Source organism: Euprymna scolopes, chromosome 33 (genome assembly GCF_053919585.1).
Source record: "Euprymna scolopes isolate OS-2025 chromosome 33, ASM5391958v1, whole genome shotgun sequence".
Lineage (NCBI taxonomy): Eukaryota > Metazoa > Mollusca > Cephalopoda > Sepiida > Sepiolidae > Euprymna > Euprymna scolopes.
In genome coordinates, this window is record NC_136514.1 from 51797388 (window position 1) to 51820749 (window position 23362).

Sequence of the window (23362 nt, forward strand, 5' to 3'; positions counted from 1 at the left end):
TATCCTCCCTCCAGCTATGGATTATATAGTAAGGTAGACTTGACTCTCAAGCCTTTGTTGAGCAACTAGTCCAGAAAATTGAATAATGACACCGGCCTTTCTTTGCTTATCACAGTCTCGTCTGCTTGCCTCTGGATTCAAGCAATGTCAGTTCAGAAGAGATGAGGTTGGAGATTTAGCAACCCTTGCTTCGTTATCAACTCTCAGCACAAGCAACTTTATTGGGAGTATCCATTGTTTTCCTAAATATAAAATTTGGCTTCTCTATATTGACAAGAATGTACTTAAGCAGACTATCAAACTATGATTCCACCCCTTTTTGGTTTAACCCAGGCAACACAATATATTTGCACCTAATTGGGTGGAAAGGCCATATGGGGTCGATAGGTTAGTTCTGAAGGGGCTAAGATTGAATTTAAAGTAGGGGACAAGGTTATAAACATCTGTTTAGTACTAAGCCAAGAAAATGTACTGAAAATTGATTTAGCTCCATTTTATACACTCATATATATATATATATATATATATATATATATATATATATATATATATAAGAGAGAGGGGTGTTAGGCATGTATATATGTTTGTAGATTGGATTCACTCCTAAACTAATTAATCTATTATTATGCATTTTTGAACACAGCTGCTAGATGTAAGCTTTAAGGTGTCCAAATGTTGGTTATATTTATTTTAATTTTGTTTTACACAAAGGAGTAAAAAGGTGGGGAAACATGTAAGTGTAGTGTTTATTATTATTTTTTTTTTTTTTGCATAGATCCCACTTCCATTTAGAGATTGGCCTACTTGTTATTAGTTCTGTACAAATCAGAAAACAATAGACGGTCTGTTATTTAGAAATTGTGGAGAGGATCCTACTGACCCAATATTTTTTTTCTCTACTTCCCGTTTTAGTCTAATTAAATTTTTGTATATATGTATTAGTGATGGGACGATTCCAATATTTTTCCCGATTCCGATACAATTACTGATTCTGATTCTTTATAAATCTCTTAATATTTAACTATAAAATTTCTGCCCCCCCCCAATTATTGTAAAAACATTTTAATGTGCATATATTTTATCAAATGTAAAAACACACGTGTGGAGGTGGTCTATAGATCCTAGTTTTACTGGTAGTTTAAAATTCATCAATATTTTTTGTTTCATTACAGCAGTGGAAAATTTTGTTTTAATCAAATGCAAATAAAAGATAATTAGAAGATATCATTTTTGCCACTGGAAAATAGGCACACATTTTTCAGATACCGATTCTGATACCCTAAAAAGTTCTAATTTTCCGATTTTTCCGATTCCCAATTTCGATTAATCGTCCCAACACTAATATGTATATTTATGAAAAATGTGATTTCGAAAAAACTAGAATATCTTAAGTAGGACAGTACCTAGTGTAAATGTGGTATTGTGGTTACTGAAATCATTCTAGCTAAGAGACGGATAGATATTTGTACAATGGAACCTGGATATAAGACATTTCCTGATCCCTGGGGGTGGTGGGGCACAAATCTCTTATATTCGGGTTACACTGCACACAGGCCCTAATTTGGAACCAACAAGAAAATCTCTCTTATATCAGGGTTTCTTATATTCGGATCTCTTATATCAGGGTTACACTGTATCACTTTAGATGAATGATGACCAAAAACAACCATTTCCCCCACACTTTTGATGGTCCTGTGCAGTGCTTTGTTTTAAATGTATTTTTAAAAATATTTTATACAAAGAAATAAATCAATCAAAGTGTAGTATTTGTTCTGATCAGAGATGATAAAATAATATCACGAGGTCTTCGTTTGCGCCGAACTTTCATGAAAAGTTTTGCAAGAGCTTTAGAGCCTTCTCCCCCCCCCCTGTCTCCTTTACCAGATACATTACGAATGGCAACGGTTCCCCAGTATATTTTTAATGCCTTCTTTAATTTATATCATTTCCAGGAGGCCCGGCACAAGGTTAAGTGTGGGTTTGATTAAAGTGTTTCTGTGGAATGAACTGGATTCGAACTTGGTATACCCAGGCTCCCAGGTAACCACTCAGCTACCGTCACCCCCCATATTTAATGCCTTATAAGAACATGTATTCCTTAAGTTGCTTTTTTATTAGTTTTAAACATTAGTTTCTTTTCTCTCTCTCTCTCTCTCTCTCTCTCTCTCTCTCTCTCTCTCTCTCTCTCTCTCTCTCTCTCTCTCTCTCCCCTTCCTCCTTTGAAGCCCAAGATTGAACTCATGACTTGGAATATAGATTTTTAACTTTATAATCCATTTAGCCTCAATGAGAGTTATAGCCCCAAACATGAAGATAATGTTTTTAATAACATCTAACCTCGTAAATAGAGCGATACAATCGGGCTAGAGTTTGTGTAACTGCTCAACTGATACGGTTTCCAAAGCCAACTCACACCCACAGGTCAGATTTCCAGTGACCCTGAGTCCTTTTGAATTGAGAATGTACCCTGTGACCTAATTTATTTATAGGTCTATTCTACGAGCAAATGTTTATCTTGCTACTACCCAGACGCCCCAGTCTCTATTATGTACAAGTTAGGGCATCCTTGGACAAGGTGTTAATTCCTCCTCTCCGCCCCCCTCTCTCCCTCCCGTCCTCTGAACCAAAGTTTTCTAGGTCTTCTACTTTTTCTTTTAATTTTTTTTTTCAGCACTTGTACAAAATCCCCCCCCCCCACCAAAAAAGAAAGAAAGAAATATCTGTATGATGTATGTACCTGAAAGAAAAATATATAATGCATAAAAATGATTTAAAAAACAAACAAAGCAATTTGTATTATTTGGATTACTGTTCTCATCTTGAATGTTATTTTCGGTCCTGGATATGACCTTAAACTATATCTGATGGTGAGGCTCCAGCTTGCGGAGTTTGGGGAGTGTGGAGCCACCCTTTACACCCTTTAATTGCCATTGCTCCCAGGTCCACTCTGACTCGGAGTGGTGGTACCTGTTGGGGTCCCAACTATGGGTTAAATAGAAACAAACTTGAAAAAAAAAAAAAAAAACGGTTTGTATTACTGTGCACATAGATTCGAAAATGTTGTCAAAAAACAAATGTATAACAAATAAATTAGGCACCGCCAAAAATGGCCGAAAAATCAAGTTTTTGTTTTTTAAAACGAAATTACATTTATTAAAATCCATTATTTCTAAGTAACTTTTTTTTTTTCCAGAAAGATAAAACCCTGAATTTTATCATATAGAAAACAGAATAATGTAAAACTTTTTCTACTATTTTTAATTAAATTTTAAATGTTAAATTTTCCCCAAAAGTTAACAATTGACATTTTTTGTCTTGCACAAAAAACGTACATAAATATTAAAAAAAAAGAAAAGGTTTTTGAACTAATTAATTTATTTATTTGTTGTCTAACTAAGATTTAGGATGATTTTCTATGAGAATATGCAAAAATATTATAATATAAGTACCTGGATTTCAAATAATTCCACTTATTCATATAGGCAACCAGTTACTTCGCGTCGATCTAGAGTCTAGATCGACAATGTTTACGTTTGTGTTTAATAAAAAGCAAACTATAGAAGACCAAACAGGCCAAAGAAAACTTATTTTTCAGTGACGAAAATTTCAATGTATTATTAACGCTGAGGCTGGCCAGTACCAGATGGGTGACCATTTGTATGAGTTTGGTTTTTAATGTGTATGTGTGTGGGGGCCAGGCTCCCCCAAATGGGGGGGGGGGCAATTTAAAGCAGAAAAAAAAAAATTATTTCAGCGCGTTTGGTCCACCGTAGTCGAAAGGCGGCAAACATTTTCAAACTGGATCGAAAAAATGATGCTATTTTTAACACAAAGGGCACAATATTTATCGAATTTTTTTTTTGTATCGATTCTTCAAAGCATGCCCTGTTTAATAATGGTCATGCATTATTCGGCTCGCTAAAAAAATATTGTTAATTTATTTATCAAAGATTTTAAAATGGCTTTTTTCGTATAAATATAAAAAAAAAAATTTTTTTGTTTTGCTTAACTTAAATTAATTATTTTACTTAACATATTCACCGAATTTCACACTTCAAAACTCAAAAGCGGGATAATTAAACACAATCGAAGTTCTGATATTCAGACGTCAAAATAAGGTATGCAAACAATTTTTTTTTTAATCTATAATTCTGTCCCTTACAACACCACAATATGTTGTGTTCAGTTTCAGATGATTATTTTAAGCATATTTTTACCCCCTCAAAACAAGGGGGGTTATAAGCAAAAAAAAAAAAAAATATATATATATATATATATATATATATATATATATATATATACATATATAAATATCGTTTATGAAAAATAAGTACACTGTTATAAAGTTCATTCTTCTCTTAATAATCACTGAAAATTTCGTATTGATCGGATAATTACCTGATTTTTGGTAGATTTTTAAAAAGACGGTCCGTCAAAAAGTACTTACCTGCCCCCCCCCCCAGTTTTGGCGGTGCCTAAAATAAATGTTATCAAAGCCAAGATAAATTACTTTTCTACTTAACTGGATATGTTTTTAGTGTTTTTATTCAATTTAACAGGTTTATTCAGCTCGAAAAACATACAATGTTTACCGATGTATTGGAAAATTTAAAATGGCGGCCGACTATTTCTTTGACAGGGTAAGTTTCGGAAAAGGAGTTAAAAATAAAAAGAATATGTAAAATACTATTTAAAACCCATCGAATATATGTCAATCTATGCCACGGTAACATATATTGAGCGAGTTTTTAACCGTATTTTATCTAGTTTTTTATTTATAACTCCTTTTCCCAAACTTACCGTGTCAAAGAGATAGTCGGCCGCCATTTTTAATTTTCCAATACATCGGTAAACATTGTATGTTTTTCGAGCTGAATAAACATGTTACATTAAATAAAAACACTAAAAACATATCCAGTTAGGTAGAAAAGTAACTTATCTTGCCTTTGATAACATTTATTTTTTATATATTTGTTTTTTCACAACTTTTTCGAATCTGTGTAGAGTAATACAAACCCCAAAAATATATTCTATTAAAAACATATTTTTCATTCGGCATTAAATAACTTGAAATGGGTTGATATGCTGTAAAACAAAAGCAACCAAACCAATTGAATGTTATTTTCACTACGTTTCGGCAAATATAACCTCCAACATCCTTAGCTGTATTATATACGACTATACTATAAACCACTATCAATAAATTCCCATACTCTTTATCTGTACCGAAACCTAAATGTAGATTCCATGAACAAAGTTTCTTTCTTAGAACTGCACACCTGTGGAACTCTCTTTCGATTGCCTGCTTTCCAGCTGACTACGATCTGATTGTCTTCAAGTCCAATATAAACAAGTTCTTGATGAACCGTCCCCCTAAGTAATCCAATTTACAAAATTCCCACTACTTATGTTACTACGCTATAATCACATTGACTAATGTATACCCATTAACCATTATCCTCGAGTAGCCTCCGCCCCTTGATAAGTCATGATTCCTGTGTAAAAAAAAAAAAAAGAAAAAAAATGTTGAACTCTGGAATCTACACAGAATTTGGATGGAACCTCTTATTTAATGCACGCATTGAGAATTGAGCCTTCAAGAGTGTCACTTAAAACTGAACTTACCAAGTACTTTATCCGTTATGCCACGAGTCCTTGCAAATTATTTCCGACTTCTACCTGGGCTGACAGAATGAGAGTATGCTTCTCCTGTGGATGAAATAAAATTCTGTGCAGATTCCCCAAGTTACATCTAAAGGTCGGAGGTTACACCAGCTGAAACGTTGCGAAAACAATATTGAAGATGAGAACAGTAGTCCAAATAATCCAAATAATTGCATCCTTATGTAAAAAAAAAAATTCAGAAACGTAAAAAAAAAACAACTAAAAAACATAATCTGACGTTTTAGAAATCTACATAAATTTTGGCATGGGTAGATGTCTCTTTTGGTATGTCTTCCTGTAACGGCACTAGTAGAAAATGTAGCTTCTACTTGAAAAATTCCATTCAACTAAATTAAAAAAAAAAAAAAAAAAAAAAATCGGATAGTTTACCTCTGGTTGTAAAAAGTAAAAATCAGTTTTGATTTTTTTTTTTTTTTTTAATTCCCTATTTTACTATATTTGTTCTAAATTACGGCGAGATAAATTTGGACTATTTTGAATCCAGACAAAAATTCTGAATTAATGAGATTTATGGTTTCTTACTGTTAATATATTTTTAATGTTTTATTTATTGACTAGCGGTGGGTACCCGGCGTTGCCAGTGTGTTTGTAGGTGTGTGTGTGTGTGTTAAAAAAAATGAAAAGTTTTAGTAGGAAGATCGAATTGAGCCCCGAAGCCTTGACGCAAAGGTGGAAACGAAAGGAAAAAAATAGGCACCACCGAGGAATTGAGGGTTTAAAAGTCCCAGAGGTTTGATTGACAGTTGGCCGCTTAATGAGGTCATTGCGGGGTCGTTACAATGACGTGTCATTTTTTCTTAATTACTGAGGGGCAGTCTTTTGGCGATTTTTTACTTTGTTTCAATGCTGGTCAGTTTTGGCTTCCCGAAAATGATGGGGGTGGAAACCAGGTCCCCATTTAAAGGGGATATTCTAATCGGACGTTCGCGGTGATCGCGCTGCGAACGATACCTAGCTGGATCCCCCCCCCTCCCGGGCAAAAACTGTGAACCAAAACTGAAGGTGAATTCCCGTTAAGCACGGATCGGGCAAGACCCGCAATCATATTTAATATATTTTAGTATGTAATTTTTCGGATGTTTTTTTTTTTTTTTTTTTTTTTTTTTGCCAAATATTTACCCGTAGTTTTTTTTTTTTTTGTATTTTTTGTTTATTTTCCGTTTCGTTTCGTAGATTATAAATATCTGTTACAGACGGTATTTCTCGCTATCATAGTAGCTTTCCAGTTAAGAAAATAAATAATGAATAAGTAACTAATCTAATAAGAATTAACCACTCCACCTTAGTATTACCTTAAAAGTAACTGTGAACATAGCCGACGGAAAGAAATATAACTAAAATAAGAAAAATATAAAGTCGAGTATCTCCTTAAAAATAACTGTAAACATAACCGAAGGGAAAAAGAAAATTAATAAAATAAGGAAACTATAAAGTGGAGTAATCGTATGAACATATGAAGAACGGTCGATGGTGACACCGATAATTGCCGGTGTCGCCCGATCCATGCCTGACCGTAAATCAGTCGCAGTTGGTAAAGGAAAAAAAAAACAAAAAAAAACCTCATGAAACACAGAGAAAATAAAACTCCATGGTGGAAAAGAAAGGAACGTTGCATAAATACAGTTGGATACGCAAGTAGTAGTTGTCGACTGTAAGAGTTTGTAGTAAAACATGGAATCCATTGTTAGTTCGTTTCGTTTATTTTTTTTTAATAAACACGATTTTCTCTGTGTAAACTGTAAACGATAATGAGAAAAATAAAACAATAAAATAAAAACCAAAAAAAAAAAAGGGAAAGATGGCGTAAGTACCCATTGGATTAGGTAATGAAAGAAAAAGAACAATAAATAAATAAAAAAAAAATGTAAAAAAAAAAAAAAAAGAAAACGGAATAAGTAACCGTTAAAATAGCTGTATGCCAATTCATTTTTTTTTTAAAGCAACTACGAACGCAAACCGGTGTTTTGTCGTAATTTTCTACTGTGAACGGTCAAGTCCGGTGTAAATGGGTGGCGGTGGAAGGAGGAATCTAATAGAGAGAGAAGAGTTTACTACTTCCATTGCGATTTTTGCAGCGAACTCTCACCAGATGAAATATAGGAATGTATGATCAGCGACGTTATGGAAAGCTAATATGCCTATAACACAGCTCAGATACTGTGCTTGTGTGTAATAGATTTGCATGTAATGTCTCTAGCTTTATTCCTATTAAGGTCAAACTCAGACAGGAAAAATGAGTTCATTTTATTTAGATAGATAGATGGAAGATAGAAGAAGATAGATAGATAGAAGATAGGATAGATAGATAGATTTATTTAGATAGAAAATAGAATAGATAGATAGATAGAGAAGAGATAGATGAATCTCAAGTAATTTGGTTATAATTTACCATTTACTCTAAATTCAAAACTCTCACATGGAAAGTTTCTTATTTTGTGTTTTCCTCTGTTATTTTAATGTTAAACTAGGTAATACGGCAATGCTGTTTTTTATCTGTACATTAAAATGAATAAAAAATACAATGTGTGTGTGTAAATATATATATGAATATATATGTTTTTGTGTGTAAATATATGTATATATATATATGTGTGTGTGTGTAAATATACATGTGTATATATGTATGTGTCTATATATATATTAGTTTTTTACATATCCAACATTTTTTTATTTGGCAATTTATAGCTACAATAAATTGCGGTTTCACTTAATGTCTTAACTAGCAAATTCTAGCATTGCTACAAATATAATTTGCTGATTTCTTTATGTCCTCTGATGAGAAGAATAAGACTAGCATTCTTTGAAACACTGCAGAATAAGGACTTTGTAAATTTTTTTTTTTTTTTTTTTTTTTTTTTTTGGAGTATTCAGGCGAACAATAAATTTTGATTGTAAAGTTCAACTGACAGTTTTAATTTTCTTTCTCTTATATATAATCTTAGGACAATCTGCATAGTTAGATGATAACTTCTACCAAATATCATGTTCCTCTCTCTAATAGCATAAAAATAGCTACCAGACATGCTGACTAATAAGAGTATAGCAAAACCTTGTGATAACACACACATGTATCTATTTATATAAGTGAGGTATGTTTAATATATTTATTTGTATATGATTTACTCCTAATCTAATTAACTGATCATTATGCATGCTGGAACACAGCTGCTAGGCGTAGGAGGTTTTAATGTAGGCTATATTTAGTTTAATTCAGGAAAGTAGAAAGTGGATCTTGTGTTTAACTCTCACTTCTTTTGTCCTTTAGTCCCCAAATTCCAGGAGCAATGTTTCTGACAAAGAGGGAAGAATTGCTGCTTTCTGGGCCAGAATATATTCCAGCTAACTCTTATCGTTGGCAAGTTTTTGATGTTGAAGCAGTATTTTGTTTTGTCTTTTTTAGCTACTTACATAAAGTGACTTCATGCTTTGTCTGGAGCGATTTCTCTTGTGTACCATTGTTTTTTTTTTTTCCAACTCCGGAAGGGTTAGATCTATAGTTTTGTGGATGAAGTCATCTGGAGGTATCTCCTTGCTCACAGTGTAAAAAAAAACAAAAAAACAAAAACAAACATTCTGATGAAACTTCCGGATATTTGTACAAAATTTTATAAAAAGTTGAATTTGTTTATCTCTCTCCCATGGCAGGAAGATGTAACACAAGGGTCGGAAAGTGGGATGGAAGAGCATTCTGGCCTGCAAAAAAAAAAAAAAATGGCTGGGTAGCCCTGCCAGCATTATCCAGTAAGGGCACCTCAGGCATTTAGCAATAAACTAACTCCATCTGAAAGGGAGAAGGCAAAAGCTGGGAAAATGGACCTCCTAGAACTACACAGGACCAGCAATGTAATGCAATCAATGGGGGGGGGGGAGAAGCCGTTTCAAGAAAGGTATAAACTCTGTTGGCTTTAGTGTCGAAATAAAAATGGGCTGAGTTTTAATGTGGATAAATTCAGCTCGCTAAATAGGAGCTTTTTGGTTTGGAACAAAAATAAAAATTGGCTTTGTCTAGAAGGATTTCTCCTTAATCAAAATCCATTACAGTAGAACCCCGGGATACTGCATTAAAAATTAGTAACAAAATACAGTACAGTATGTAATACACATGTATATAATACAAATAACATATAAATAACACCGTAAAACGGGGCAAATACCGTAACCAGGGGCCAGAAAAACATCGTATTCCACATCGTAATCTGAAAAAAAAAAACGTATCCTGGAGTCACCGTATATCGGGGTTCTGCTGTATATGTAGAAAATGTATAAAAATTAAAGAAATTTTTAAGAAAATTTTAAGAAAAAAATTAATCATGCAGTCAGTGGTTTTGTGGATGAAAGCATCAGAGTAATAAAAAAAAATCCAAATACTGGATTTGGCATTAAATAACCTGCAAAGGGTTGATATGCAATAAAACAAAACCGGTTTGTATTATGATACACATAGATTCAAAAAAAGTTATCAAAAAAACAAATATATAACAAATAAATCTTATTAAAGGCAAGATAAGTTACTTTTCTACTTAACTGGATAATTTTTTAGTGTTTTTATTTAATGTAACATATTTATTCAGCTCGAAAAACATAATGTTTACTGATATTTAAAATGGCACCAAACTCTCTGCTGAACACGATTAGTTTGGGAAAATGAGTTAAAAATAAAAATATTAAAATATTAAAAATACTGTTAGAAACTCGCTTAATATATGTTACCATGACATAGGCTGACATATATTCGGTGGGATTTTAACAGTATTTTGTATATTTTTTAATTTTTAACTCCTTTTCCCAAACTTACTGTGTTCAGACAATAGTTTAGCGCCATTTTAAATTTTCCAACACATTGGTAAACACTGCATGTTTTTCGAGTTGAATAAACATGTCACATTAAATGAAAACACAAAAAAAATTATCCAGTGAGGTAGAAAAGTAACTTATCTTGCCTTTGATAACATTTATTTGTTACATATTTGTATTTTTTAAACTTTTTCGAATCTGTGTGTATAGTAATATAAACCCAACAAAACAACCAAATAATCAAACTCTTCTGGAATGACTCAGATGTTTTTTTTTGTTTTTGTTTTTTTGTCTCCTTTAGTATTCAAGTGACCATAATGTGGCACTCTTAGGTGGGATTGACCCTGTGGAAGGGAATCAGAAAATGTTGAAACATTTTTTACAATTTCCTTCATCAAGCTATCTTCCTCACTTTTCACATCCTTTGGTCAAGATGAGATGATATCCCCCACTTGACTGTTGGAGGTTAAAAGAAAGAAGAAAAACCTGACCTCTAAGAATGTCCCTTATCTTCTTGCTCAGATTGTTCAGTTTATTTATGACTAGCAGAGGGGGAAGGGGTATACGGTGTGTCAAGTAAGAAAGCCCCTCTAAAAAAAAAAAAAAAAAAAAAAAAATAGTAGAATCAAAACAGTAGGCAGTTTGGGTGGAGAGAGATGTTTAAAAAAAAAAAAAAAAAAAAAATTGATATAGGTAAGCAGGCTTGAACCCCTAACGTGAAGGAGGAAAAGAAGGCGAAAAAAAAAAAAAAATGTGACATTTTTTGCCGATGCGTCCATGGCAAAACCAGAAGTCGCGAATGTTGAAATTAATGCTAGTCAGTCGAAAGGAGCCAATGACTTTACAAAAATGTCGGCAGAAAAAACGATCCCTCCTCGTAGAAAACTGGCGACTTGAGAGTGAAGGAATGAATGTTTTTGGTCAATTTTTGGGTATTTGTCGTCCAAAAGACTGAGGTTTAAAACGATGCCGAAATGGTCAGGATCCATTGTCTGTATCAAAAGCTTTTGCAAGAAATACAAACACACGCACACATTTTGCCTTTTATATATATACTAGCAAAAGTACCCGTCATTGACTGGGTTCAAAAACAGCCTACAGAAAATGGACCCTGATTTATTACAGTACTAGCGGGGGTACCTGGCATTGCCCGGGTGTTTGGAGGTGTGTGTGCTGTTAAATAAAAAAAGAAACCGGGGGGGGGGTAGGATTGAACCCGAATCCCTGAGGCGAAGTTTGAAAATAAAATCGGCCAGCCAGAATGAGTTACTGAAAGATGTTTGAATTTAATTAAGTAAGAACCAAATTGACAGGTGCGTGCACGGAAGTCGTAGAGCGTTACGACAACGACGTAAGCAATATCTATTCAGCAAATGAGGTCAATCACCAGGTTTGTTTGTTCTAAGCAAAGTAAAAAAAGAAAACATAAAAACGAACGTTAAGACTTAAGCGGGGGGGGGGGGTGTAATCAAAACATTAAAAAAAAACGCAAAAAAAAACTAACGTAAGGCAAACGAACGATGTTAAATGTAAAAATCGAAAAAACAAAAAAGAAAACAGAAAAACGAACACGTGAAAAATGGCTTAAATAAACCTGTTTCGATATTTAAATTTTAAAAATCGGTTGGTACCTGGGTGTTTTTGGGTGTGTGGTCGGGGGTGGATAAGCGAATTAACAGAAAAACGAACGTTACATGAAAAATGGCTTAAATAACACTGGTTCAATATTTAAATTTAAAAAATCGAAAAAAAAAAGACATCTCACACCACGATTCGAACCTAAAACGTTTAGATAATGAACCAACGATCTAACCAACTGAGCTAACACGACGTACATGAAATGTAGTCAGTTATTCAACTATTTAAACTAAATCAGGTCATGATGTCATCTGACGCATGCATAGAACCGGTCGTCGTCATGAGGACGGTTTTTGTTGACCCCCCCCCCCTGTAGAAAATTGTCGATTTCAGGGTGAAAAAATGACCGTTAGTGGCCAATTTTTCGATATTTTTCGGGCGAAGGATGGAGGTTCAATATGATACCAAGTTTGTGAATTTTTGTTCTGTCTGTCGAAACTTTTGCAGACACACACACATACATACATACATACATACACACATTTTCACTTTTATATCTATAGAAGACTAGCCTGGGTGCCTGGCGTTGCCCGGGTGTTTGGAGGTGTGTGTTGAGCAAAAAAAAAAAAAAAAGTGGTAGTAGACAGGCAGGCTCGAACTCGTACCGCGAAGGAGGAAAAGAAAGTGAAAAAAAAATCGTGACGTCTTTGCTGTTGCGCCTATCGCCAAACCGATGTGTCGTGAGTATAAATTAATGCTAGACAATCGAAAAGAGGTGATAACTTTCAAAAATATCGGTGAAAAACAGTGACCCCCCCTTGAGAAAAGTGCTCAGTTGAGGGTGAAGTAATTAATCTTTTTAGTCAATTTTTCGACATTTGTCGTCTGAAGGATCAAGCTTCAAAATGATACCAAACTCGTGAAAATCCGTCGCCTCTGTCGAAAGTTTTAGGCATACATACATACATTTAAACAGACAGGTGAGATTTATATTATAGACTAGCGGAGGGTATCCGGCATGCCCTGGTGTTTGGAGGTGTGTGTGGTTTTAGGTAAATCAAAACTCCGGGGGGGGGGGAGGTTAAAATAAAAAAAAAAAGTTTTGGTAGGTGAGTATGAGGATCGAACCCGAACCCTTGAGGTGAAGTTAGAAATGAAAGTGTCGAAAAAAGCGTGTGATGTTAACCATTGACCCACCGCAAGATACTAACGGAAACACAGTTGAATTTATTTAATTACTTAGATTTGGCAGGTGCACGTTTTAATGACTTAATGAGGTCAACTTTGACTGCGGGATAGTATTTCATTTACTGCGGAAAGCTTTTTTATTTTTGTTTCCCCAAGATGTTGGTGGGGGGGGGACCATCTCCACTTGTCCAATTTGAATAGCAATTGTTTGATATAAGGAAAATATTTCCACATTGATCAAATCTGATTGCTTTCGGACATTTTTGCCGATAGACGGAAAATACCGCCAGAATTAGTGTTGCTTTTATTATAGGAAAAAGACTAATCCACATGCGGCGAGCGACAAATGTTGAATATTTATCTTCCCGAAGTCAAGCAAATTAAATAGACAGGCGAGCTCTGTTAACTCGGAGATATTACAATTTCTATGTGATATAAAAAGTTTTAAGAAGTTGCGAGCCGACCGACCGCTTCTCTGAAAAAACCCTTTCTTGGACATACACAAAAAGCGAACATACATACACACATTTTCGCTTTTATATATATAGATGAAGAACAGGGAGATTCTAATTTTTGCTTTTTTTCTATTTAAAATGGGTTCCTGCTTGTCTTGTGTGAGGGAAACTTACACCAAATTAAAATATAAGATGTGGGACATTCCAAAAGTAAAGTTTTCTATTGTAATGTAGTCATTATATCAAAGAAATAGAACACAGGGAAATACTTTCTTTTTTTAACAAAGGCCTTTATATCTGGTATTTCCAACAACACATTTTCTCTAAATATTTAAACAATTAATTTCTCCTTCTCTGGCCATGTGTGACTTTTTGTCTTTGCTGTGACGTCACCCATGTGTCTCAAACACCACTTCTCTGTGCACCTGTCTCAAACACATGCTTCTCTGAACACATTTCTCCATCCAAGAGTGTCTTTTTGTCTCTGCTGTGACGTCACATCGTGCAGCTGATTTGGTCATTTGCATATGTTAGCTGTTGCTGCTGCTACCAGCATCTTGATGCAACTCTGTTACACTAATTTGTTTTTTCTATTTTTACTCTAAAAGTCAAAGAGCTACGAAGACAGGAGTAGTACCATTAAAATAAGCAGCCTTTTGTGCTCTAGAATTTATACTTCTACATGGTCACCACCATTCTCAATACACTTTTCCCAGGAGTTCAGTGACACATCTCTGCTTCTGGCACACATTTATGACAGGGGGTTGCTTTCTTAGTCCTACACCGTCAATATCTGCAACAGAGAAATGAACATTTCAGGTTATGAATGCATGAATGCAGTCATCATAACAATGCAATTTGCAATCCCCTTTGATCCAGCATTTAAAAAAAAAAATAGGAGGCATTAATTTTGGAACGACCCTCACAAGAATTACTTATCAAAGTATTCTTTTGTACATCTATATCAAAAACACTTATAAACGTTTTTTTTTTTTTTTTTTTCATTTTTTATTTCCATACTTTGGGGGCTAGGCGTGAACGCAGACCCCACAATTTTTATGAACCACAGTTCTGCCAGATCAAACATACCCATTCCTGATCCTCAATAAATCTTTTATCATTATATGTAATCAGTTTTTTAAAATAGTCAACCATATAGGAGCCTATTCGTGACCAGACACACACACACACACACACACACACGTTCAGCTTTATATTATAGATATAGAATATAATATATTTTTAGTTTTGATCTCGCTACCATATATTAGATACAATATAATAATTGATAGAAAATTGTCTCTATATTAATAAATATGTAATCTGCATGAATTAAAATATGATATTAAGCATATTTTAAGACCGGTCAACGCCGGGAGGCCTGCTAGTAAACATTTAAAGATATGAAGCAGTCTTTTTCGTCGAACGAAACTTTTTAAAGCAATTTTTTTTTTTTTTTTTTTTTTTTTTTGAGATGTAAAAATCTCTTTGGGTGGTAACCCGGCAGTGTGGTAACTGGGCTGTTTTGAAGTCTTCAAGTATTTATTTTTATTTTGCAGAACATAATTGTGTTTTGCAAAGAAAAAATGGAGGAAAAAACAATAGCATCAAAATTTGGTGCATTCAAATCAGGCAACCGATATCTTCAAACAGTTTGATCTTGTAGCACCAGACCTTGTTTTGCAACAAACTAAAGTTGATAAAAATCAAAAAGAATTTAGTGGTTATGTTATAACTAGGGCTGTGACAACAGCATATTCTTTTCATTGTTTTGACTCTTGACTATATATCCGTTAATATCTTATATGTTTTTATATAGACTGATGTGGTTCTCGGTTGATTAACTATGTCTGTGTCGGATATATACTCGAGAGTCAAAACAATGAAAAGAATATGCTGTTGTCATAGCCCTAATTATAACTTAGAATTGTCTCCTGGACCATTATTGAATGTTGTAACTCTGGTTTTAACAAATACTCTTTTCTCATGGCCTTGTGCCTGGTTTATTCTGTTTCATGTTTGAGCTTTTTTATTTATTCTTATTTTTGTCTTTCTGGGATTGTTGTTTTTTGTCATACAACACAGGCAATATATTTCGTCTAGTAAATGGATCAATGTCGGCTCACCATCTAAGCAAACAAAGTTAAATATAGTTCCTTCTGTTGGGTATTTTTCTTAGCAACCCTTCATGAAAGACTCTTGCAGTAATATTCCTTAGGATATTTGGTTTCAGCACATCAGTTCCACTTGATTTATTTCATCCTTTGTAGATTGGAATCCACATTTTCTGCTTGTCTGCTATTAGATCTCTCTCTCTCTCTCTCTCTCTCTCTCTCTCTCTCTCTCTAGAGCTCCGAGTTCTCAAAGAGTCTGTGATTATTGGACTGGGATTAAAAGTACTCTACCATTGGCTCCTAGCTTCATCTTCTCTGCATGGGGTCACGTCTGGGTCATTATTTTGTAGACTCCTTCCCACAGACTTCTTGGCAGTAGGATTGGTACTTGCTCATTTATATATATATATATATATATATATATATATATATATATATTTATTTTTACTTCTTCCTCCTCCTTTTGGCAGAAAACAAGTGTTTGAGGTCCTGATAACAAAATGTAAGTCAGAGAGCCAAGATTTATTTTTTTTTTTTTAAAGACAGTCACTGCAGGTAGGACCTCCAGACTTGAAAGTTTTTTTTTGTTGTTGTTGTTGTTGTTTTTTTTTTACATAGGAGTCACCATTTATCAAGGTCCGGAGGCCACTCGAGGATAGGGGTTATTGAGTATACAGTAATCAGTGGGATAGTATCGTAGTAATTGTTAGTAATGGAAATTTGGTAAATTGGATTATTTAAGGAGGCGGTTTATCAAGAATTTGTTTATGTTGGACTTGAAGACAACCAAGTTGTAGTCAGCTGGGAAGCAGGCAAACGGAAGAGAGTTCCACAGGTGTGCAGTTCTAAGAAAGAAGCTTTGTTCATTTTTAGCTAGGCTGGTGTTTTTCGTGAAAGATTCGTGAGGGGGTCACCAGAGATTGGAGCTCAGACGAGCACTTACCATAGAAATAATGATAAAACAAAGATAGGTTCTGTGGGAAAGAGGTTGCAGGGAAGAGAAAAGGATATCCCCGACTAAGCTACGAAGTCTATTTTGTACTCTGTCAAGGTAGGATAAGCTGCTGTAGATGTGGCAACAGTACTCCATCCTTGGACGTACTTGGCTTTATATAGATAGAGAATTGCATCAGCAGTGAGATATCTACTGGAGCAGTAGAAGGATCCTACCATTTTTCCAGCAACCTTGGCAACAGATTTGATGTACATGTTCCATTTCAGATCGGGAGTAAAGGTCAAGCCCAGAAGCTTGTCAAAACATGAAGCTTCTTCAAGACTAGATCCATCCATTTCAATTGATGTCAGATGAGGATCAGAACTTTGTTTTACAGCATATCAACCATTTTGGTTTATTTAATGCCGAATCCATTAATTTCAGAAAAAAAAAGGCTTTATGCTTCAAGTTCATTATATCTTCAAATATTTATTCGTGCTGTTTTGTTCGGGGGGGGGGTTGTTTTACGGCATATTAACGCTTTTTAGATTATTTAATGCTGAATCCATTCATCTTGGAAAGAAGTTTTTATATTTCCATTATTTTTGTATCTTTGAATATTTATTAACAGTGTTTGGTTTGGTTGTTTTGCTTTACAGCATATCAACTCTTTTCAGTTTATTCAATGTTGTACCCAATAATATTTTAGGGGAATATTGTTTCTTTGCTTTTAAACTTTGCAGAACATGATTGAGTTTTGCAAAAAAAAAAAAATAATATCAATATATAATGCATCTGGTAGCACCAATGTAGCAGTAGATGCCATGTATATCATATCTACTAGACATATCTGTGACTTGTTGGGTTACAACCGCTATAACTATTTACTGGCAGGACCTGTGGAAATTCCACAGGGGACTCATTCATATGTAATATATTGATGTTGGCATTCTGTAGATGTTCAGCGTAAATGGAGACCCTCTAATATTATTGTAGCTCTTTTGTTAAAACTGCAAAAGTATTTATCTAAGCTAGCAGGGACGCCCAGCATTGCCCGGTAAAGTACGCTTAAATATGTTTTAATTCTTGCAGATTTTGTATACATTTTTATATAGTTAATGTTCCATCGATTTTCATGTATTATAAAGTTGCAATCTCAAAAATAAGAAAATATATCCATATGACTTGGGTGTATCAACTTAAATCGAAATTGAAACCAAAACTTATGAAAAAAATATGTGTATATATTTAATTTTAGTTCCTTCAGCTATAATCAAAACTGAAACCAAAACTTATGAATTCTTCATAAAATTATTTATGAAAAAAAAATAGATTACTGGAGTGTACGCAGCTATAATCGAAACTGAAACGAAAACTTATGAAGAATTCTTGGTAAAATTATTTATTACAAGAGATGGAAGTCCAGAATTGTAAAAAAAATAAAAAAAATTAAAAAAAAAAAAAAAGGGAAAATTGCGAGCGCAAAAAGAAAAAAAAGTGATAATAGGCAGGTAAGCTCGAACCCTTACACACACCTTCACTTTCTTTTCCACCTTCACGTCACGGGTTCGAGCCTACCTGCCTATTACAGCTCTTTTTTTTTTTTTTTGTTCCTACACATACACCGACAAAAACGCCGGGCATCCAGGCTAGTTGTATATAAAAGAATGTCGGTTTTGTTTTTTGGGGGTGAAGGGAGTGGAGTGGCCATCCTGTATAATGATTTAATTTTTTTTTATTCATTTTGATTGTTAACATTTCAAAGAATTTGATTAATTGAAATTATAATAAAATTTGTATAAATTTGAATGAAATCTCTATTATATTGTGAAAGAGAAAAGAAACAAATTAAAATTAACAGTTTTATGTAACAAAATATATATATAGGCTTTGCTTTTTTTTGTGTTTTTAATTAGGGGTTCTGCTTTTTAGGGGGGGGGGGTCACTCTGTATATAGAAAAAAAGCTTTCAAGAAAGACGTTGATTAACATTCAATATAATAATAGATGGTTTGTTGAGAATTTAACAGAGTGTCTCTTGTCTGCTGTAGAATGCCAAGCTAAGTAACAGGACATACAATAGCAAAAAGAAAGATAAAACTAAACCTACTTTCATTTTTAAAGGAAACAGTATTTTTGGATTGGTCAATTGGTTATAGCTTGCCACAATGAAATACAGGATGGAATTTTTAAGACATTGTTTTGCAATCATCACATAATGATTTAGCCAAACATGCAAGGAGAAATAGTGTTGTACAAGAATATATACCTGTTGAACTGTTGTTACTGAGTTTTGATATTCAACTAGAATTTATCCTCATTAAACTGATGTGCTTGAAAAAAATTGTCCTTTGTGAACTGGTGTTTTTCAATTTCTGATATTTGACTAGAATTTGTCCTTTGTGAACCGATGTTCTGGATTTTTGATATTGGACTAAAATGTCCTTTGTGAACTGATGTTCTGGATTTTTCATATTAGACCAGAATTTGTCCTTTGTGGACTGACGTTTTAAATTTTTGATATTAGACTACAATTTGTCCCTAATAAACCGATGTTCTGGATTTTTGATATTGGATTAGAATTTCTCTCCTGTCGACTAATGTTCTCAATTTTTGATATTGGACTAGAATTTATCCTTTGTGGACCAATGTTCTGGATTTTTGATATTGGACTAGAATTTCTCCTTTGTGGACCGATGTTCTGGATTTTTGATATTGGACTAGAATTTATCCTTTGTGGACCGATGTTCTGGATTTTTGATATTGGACTAGAATTTATCCTTTGTGGATCAATGTTCTGGATTTTCGATATTGGACTAGAATTTATTCTCTGTGGACCGATGTTCTGGATTTTTGATATTGGACTAGAATTTATCCTTTGTGGACCAATGTTCTGGATTTTTGATATTGGACTAGAATTTGTCCTTTGTGGACCGATGTTCTGGATTTTCTATTTGACTAGAATTCTCCGTCTTCTCCATGTACTTTTAATTGTGTCTGTTGTAACATAATAGTTAAGAATTTAGCACCAAATGTCCTTTTCCCCTTGAATTTATCTTTTTCTTCTGAAATTTGATCTCTTGTAATTCAGATTTTGTTAGATTATTAGATTTGAACTGCCTACATGTACACTATTTTCTGTAGAGATAGGAGTGAGGTGTATATCTGTCACTTCAGACTGTTTGGATCCCAATGCTCCAGCCTTGCTAAGAAGCTTGATCGGATTTTCTGATTTGGCAAGCCGAGAGCAGACTCAAAGTAGTCATTCAAATAATGATGAAGGGAAGTGATCAATGAGACTTAAATTTTCAAATTTTATTTTTTATCATTTTTGAAAACTGCAAATATTCTCTACATTCTCTCTTTTATAGTTTAACAGTACTTTTAAAATGTTTATCCGTTTCTTTGGAATGAACATTGTATTCTTTTCAGGGCTTTTACACATCCTCTTATATTCTCCCTGCAGGTGCTATGTATGGGATAATCATACTCTCCAAGAATGTCCAAAGAAAGCAGGAGTACAACTCATATCAAGACTGAAGCAGAAAGTTCGGAAACAAGTGAACATCTTGGCACCAGCCAAAATGGTAAGTCAATTTTGGTCTGAAATTTGACGTGCACAGCATTGTATAGGTTGTTGGTAAAAAAGGCTTCCACACAAAACCTTTTTTATTTTATTTTTTTCATTAATTGCCCATGACATATTGGGGAAGAATATCTTTCCAATATGTTGGCACAACGGTGACTATATTCTGAAAGAGAAAAGAAAAATGAACAGTTTTTGGTAGAATAATATCGGTTCTGATTTGGGAGGTGGCGGGGGGGGGGCTTAAGTAGGCATCTTATGTAATAATTTAGTATTTTTTTTATTCATTTCGAACATAGTCAACATTTCAAAGAATTGAATTTATTGTTTTCGATTTGAAATTATAATAAAGTTTGTATAAATTTACACAAAATCACTGCAAACGTTTTTTCTTGATTGACCATGACATGTTGATGTAGAATGTTTTGTTTATATATATATATATATATATATATATATATATATATATAATGTTGTGCTATGATTTTCTGAACATTCTGAATATGAAATTAGCTTGGAGGCGACGTCCATATTAACGAAGTCAAAACATGGATTAAACTTGTCTATTCAGAATGAGTTGACTAAAATTTCTTTAACGTAACAAAAAAATTGAAGATAGTATTTGGACAACAAAACTTCACAAAATCAATTTATTTTTTCAAAATATCTTTTACATATTAAATCAGTAAATATGGAACTTACGACTAAATATTAAAAAAAAAATATCCGGAATGGTGTAGCATTCATGATAATTTTGGAAGAGAATCTTCCCATCTCAAAAAGAATGCAAAACTTCAAGGAGAATGAAGAATTTAAGATGGCTGTCTTTCTAAAGGTATAGGCTTGCAGGCAAATAGCAGGGATATATATATATATATATATATATATATATATATATACATACATACATACAGCCACTAGTGTTTCATCCTTTTGGGAATTATCAATGCAGGGTGTCACAACACCAGTCGATAGATTCGAACCCGGTAACAGAAGCCATCTATTAGCACGGGCCTAATCCACTCAGCTACCGTTAACCGCAAGAAATGTTGAATTTTGAACATTTATTTTTTTAACGTCTGTCAGCATAATCTAATCATTATACGATGATCTGCACATAAGAGCTAAATTGACCGACTTTAATTCAACGGAAAGTGTTCAACGATAAGAAACGAATTTCTTACAGGGACTGACATAATTATTTACTGTAATAATTATTATATATATATATATATATATATATATATATATATTATGTATGAATAAAAAATCAATACGAAAAATATATAAATGTTTATATATTTTCTGTATTTATTTCCTGTGTGTTGACGTGTAGGAATACAAAAAGTTTTTTTAAAAAAACAAGAATGTTTCCTTCAAAAGCACATAATTTTCGACCGATCCTTCGATCTTCCTCAGTGTGAATGATAGAAAACATGAGTGAGCGGGCAGAGTTATATATATATATATAATCTCGTCATCTTTAACCTCTACTTGCCACTGGTATTTAACAACGCCGACTCAGAAGAGGTGTGGTTGGAGATCGTGCCACATTTGCCAGAAAAATTCCATGCACAGGTACCCTTACAGTGGGTATCCATAGTCTGTCAAGACTGAAGGAAGCTACCATACATATATATATATATATATATATATATATATATATATATATATTCAATGTCTCTGTTCAGTCTCAAGAGACAATGGATTCCCCCTGTAAGGATAGTTATGTGTGTAATTGTGAGGCAAGAGTTGCACAATCCCTAACCACAACTCTCCTGAATAGGAATTAGTTAAGTCCAGTGGCAAGAGGAAATGGTAGATGACTGGAAACAATGCCGGGATAAGCGGAGAGCACATACAGCACCCGGAATTCCCAAATGGTCACCCATCTAATACTGACCAAGCTCAAGGCTGCTTAACTTCAGTGATCTGACGAGAACCAGTGACTCAATGGGAATTATGCCGTGTGTGTGTGTGTGTATATATATATATATATATATATACATACACATTCTCATAGCCTTCAATTTCAAAATAACACAAGCCCAAACAGAAACAAAACCTATTCTTAGACACAATGCTCATATCTTAAGACTGAATAAAGATTTAGAACCACTCAAGTGATCAACTTTTTTTGTTCTCCGTATGTCTTGTTGGAAAAACAATATTATTTTCTTACCAGCATTTGTTTCAAATTTTTTTTTCATATTTTATCTTTTTTATATAATACTAGCTAGTTTACCTGATGTTGTCCGCAGGCAAATGCGTAACATATTTTTATTAAATCTTCTATCTCTCTACCCATCTCCATTCGTCTCTCTTTCTCCCTCCTTCCCCTCAATTATTCTTTCTCATTTGCCTAGCCCATTCCTCTCTCTGGATATATGCACATATATGCCGCATCTTCTTTCCGAATTAGTACGTAAAATGAATGAAAAACTGGACCCTTTTAATGAAACCTGGCCGAGTTAATCCGCAAAAAATTAATTATTTCTTTTTTTTTTTCATTTTGGATAGTATTCATCCCAGACAACGCCGATCAGGAATATGTCAACTTTGTTGGGTTTTGTTTTGTAGTTTTTTACTTTTACCTTGACATAGACACATACAACAGGTCTTTATATAACAGATACATTTTACCATTCCTTCATAGTCATCTGTTTTTTTTTGTTTTTTTTACCTGAGGGTCACCACTTATCAAGGCCTGAAGACCACTTAGGGATAAGGTATTATATGTAATATATATGTAAGGTGGTAATGTAGTAATCGTTGATGGTGTAAATTGTGTAGAATTTGATTATTTTGGGGGACGGCTCGACAAGAATTTGTTTACATTGGATTTGAAGGCTACCATGTTATATTCAACCGGGAAGCAGACCAGCAAAATAGTTTTCTACATGCAGGCAGTTCTTGGAAAGAAGCTTTTTTCATGGAATCTGTTTGGGTTTAGGCATAGATAGAGAGTGGAGGAGATCGTATATAGTGGTTGTAGCTAGTCGAGTGTTGTGGCAAAGGTGGTCCACTGA

At 33.8% G+C, this 23362-nt stretch overlaps 1 protein-coding gene across 2 annotated transcripts in view; it reads left to right on the top strand.

The window, feature by feature from the left end:
* Positions 1–23362, top strand: part of LOC145258220 (zinc finger protein GLI3-like) — a 682857-nt gene that overhangs the window by 361469 nt on the left and 298026 nt on the right. For both annotated transcript variants that reach the window (XM_080116167.1, XM_080116166.1), the window contains one exon: positions 20214–20334. In XM_080116167.1, the coding sequence (XP_079972293.1) occupies positions 20247–20334 (88 nt within the window). In that variant the 5' untranslated portion in view covers positions 20214–20246. The remainder of the gene's footprint in view (positions 1–20213; positions 20335–23362) is intronic.